Here is a 2,623-nt window from a genome sequence, read left to right on the forward strand (position 1 = left end):
CAGCTGCTGCACTCCGATTTGTTCTGAATGTCGCTATCTCCACCCTCTCAGTGACACGTGAGTAGCCCGATCATTCGCTAAGATCTTGCTAAAAATCTTGGTCATCTTCTTGGGATTGCTGCCGGCCACGTTGCGAATCTCTGCAAGGTTCTTGTTGGCTGCATCCCAGAAGTCACGGTTGGGATTCGTCAAGAATGTCTTCCGCTATTACAGATGGTCCGCATTAATCATTGCCAAGCATCAGAAGTTGAACGAGAGGCGAGCACGTACTAGGAGCGCCACTCTTGCGCAGAGCTGAACAGACGGCTTGCATGACGTGCCCTTGCAGAGTTCAACAGTGAGCTTGAAGATGTTGAGGTGTTCCTGATGGTCATCACCGTCAGTGCCAGCACGGAGCTAAGTGAGACAAGCATTAGCACACTACTGACATGTCAAGAAGATCTGGAATAAGTTCGACTTACTGTCTTTTTGATCTTCGCCCGTTGCTCGGTCATTTCATTCTGGATGGCCTTAATCACCTTGGACCAGCGGCCATGGTTGCGCTCGATATCTGCTGGCAAGTCGAACCGGTAGCGTTTGAGGATGCCCTGTAAGACAGATATACAGATATTAGTAGTACATAGAAACACCCAAATATAAGGACATACCGCAACATAGTTGTTGGGCACGACACCCTTGTATGTTGCGAGCCGGCTGGAAAGTAACACGCTCATTGTGTAGTTTCGGATGTTGGCCTGCCGCAAAGTCAGCCGGCACCGAATACAGTTGAACGGGGCGTACCATGCTTACAATTAGTTCGTCTGAGGGCTCCCATGGAGCCTGCATAGTGATAAACTCGTCTTGCCGCTGCTGAATGGCGAGTAGAAGTGAGAAGGTCTTCATCTCCCGAGTGGCCGAAGAGTCCTACATCGAAAACTGTAAGCCCGCTAGCTACGAATTGAGGGTGGCCCAATAGAAAGACATACCGTGGCAAAAGAATTGAGCTTCTCTTGCTGCTCGGCACGAAGCTTCGTTTTTGCTCCCAGTCTCTTGGCGTACTCGAGGACGTTCCGGTTGACTGTGTTGGTACTAGCTGCGGGCTGTGCTGTAGAGTGGGTAGAGGAAGTATCATCTTGACTGGTAGTAGGATCTCGAGAGCGGCCTCTGATAGTGCTAGTGTCCTCTTCCTCCGAATCACTTGTGCTTTCAGCAGGGCGGATTCGTTTTCCGAGAACCGTGGCCGGTTGCCTGGGGCTGCCAGGTGGCGAGCTGTTGGCATTAGCAAACTGTTCAAACTCATCACGGAAGGCAGTTGCAGAAGACGCAGAGGGCATGTCGATGTGTGTTCAAGAGGAAGAATGGCGTGCCGTTCTGTGGTTTTATATTGTGGTCAGTTGGTGGCCTTTTGAAGGACCGCTCATGTCTCAATCAATAAAGGCCGCGCGCGATCCATTGGCGTGAGTGAAACCACGCACATCATAAGCCATCTCCATTTTTTACTTCACCTGTCGGTGTTCACGTCCTGGAAGCATGTCTCGCCAAGAATTGTACAAGAAATGTCAGTTTATTTTATAGAAATTTAGGCAAGCAACAATGCTTACGGAGCAGCCAGATTTTATGCCTTCAGGAGACGGCTCCGAAGTGCGCTGTGTTCTCTGCTCTCCTGAAGAGGGAGGACCAACAATTCGCAAGAAGAGTGTGGCGGCTCACATCAAGGGAAGGTCCCATGTGGAAGCGGTAGAGGAGCATGAGCGCCGAGGAGCTCAAGTTGCAGCCATCGCCGAAACACTCAACCGCAGAGAACAGCGAAGGGCTGAGGCTTCATTGGCACTGCAATCAATTAACTTGATACAACCTAGACAGCCTGCTTTAGCGAGAAATGCATCCAGCACAGCAGAAGAGGAGTTCTGGGCTGACTTCTCACAGGATCCACACGCGTTCACGTTTAATGCCAGAGAGGATCCTGATTTGGCAGCGGCAGAGAGTCAACGTCAACTCAAGCAGAATGCAGAGGCCTTTGGAATCTGGAACGCCCATTCCACAGCTCAGGACCTAGGCTTCGGGAATGAAAGCCCTGGCTCTGATCCATTCCTCGAGCTTCGCCTTGGCTCTGAGGACCCGGATGAACTTCTAGCAGACCTTCTTGCCAGCACCGGTATGCATCTTGCCTGCTCGTCCTTGTGTAACAACTCAGATACTGATGCTTCTGTTCTTGCATAATAGAACTGGACCCGCCGTCTGTAGAGGATGCAGCTAACTATGAGCTGCCTGCTTTTGCGCCAAGTGATGCTGATGCTGCGTCGTCAAACCAATGGGCTCCGTATGAGTCAAAGACAGTGAGTCTAGTGCTTATGAACCTGATCTTAGTTGACACACTCTTGTATTACAGATGTTTCTTCTTGATACCATCGATAACCTACCTCGGTGCCCTGTCTCCAATTCACTCATGCAGGTATTTCTTTGGACTCTCAAGGAGACAGGTGCCCGTGATGTCCCTTCGCTCTACAAGCTTCGCCATACACAAGAGAAACTACGCCAGAAGTGTGGCGTACCCTCTATACGATGCCAGTCTGAACTCGGGAATGTCTTCTACATGAATGATATTCGGAGTATCATTGCCAAGGTGCGTGACGGCTGTGGAAAA

The 2,623-nt window shown here is 50.5% G+C and overlaps 2 protein-coding genes across 2 annotated transcripts; one reads left to right on the forward strand and one right to left on the reverse strand.

Moving 5' to 3' along the window:
* Positions 1–69: 69 nt before the first annotated feature.
* PHACADRAFT_47108 (uncharacterized protein) lies at positions 70–731 on the reverse strand (the record flags this gene model as incomplete). Its single annotated transcript, XM_007403071.1, has 4 exons — positions 70–204; positions 301–396; positions 462–587; positions 648–731. Coding segments are annotated over 4 exons (441 nt in total), but the record flags the coding sequence as incomplete, so codon positions are not given.
* Positions 732–1,572: 841 nt separating this feature from the next.
* PHACADRAFT_202971 (uncharacterized protein) lies at positions 1,573–2,382 on the forward strand (the record flags this gene model as incomplete). Its single annotated transcript, XM_007403072.1, has 3 exons — positions 1,573–2,134; positions 2,203–2,315; positions 2,347–2,382. 3 exons carry the CDS (start codon positions 1,573–1,575, stop codon positions 2,380–2,382), a joined length of 711 nt encoding a protein of 236 aa, XP_007403134.1.
* Between the last annotated feature and the right edge of the window lie 241 nt (positions 2,383–2,623).

Source organism: Phanerochaete carnosa (genome assembly GCF_000300595.1).
Source record: "Phanerochaete carnosa HHB-10118-sp unplaced genomic scaffold PHACAscaffold_724, whole genome shotgun sequence".
In the NCBI taxonomy this organism is placed as follows: Eukaryota; Fungi; Basidiomycota; class Agaricomycetes; order Polyporales; family Phanerochaetaceae; genus Phanerochaete; species Phanerochaete carnosa.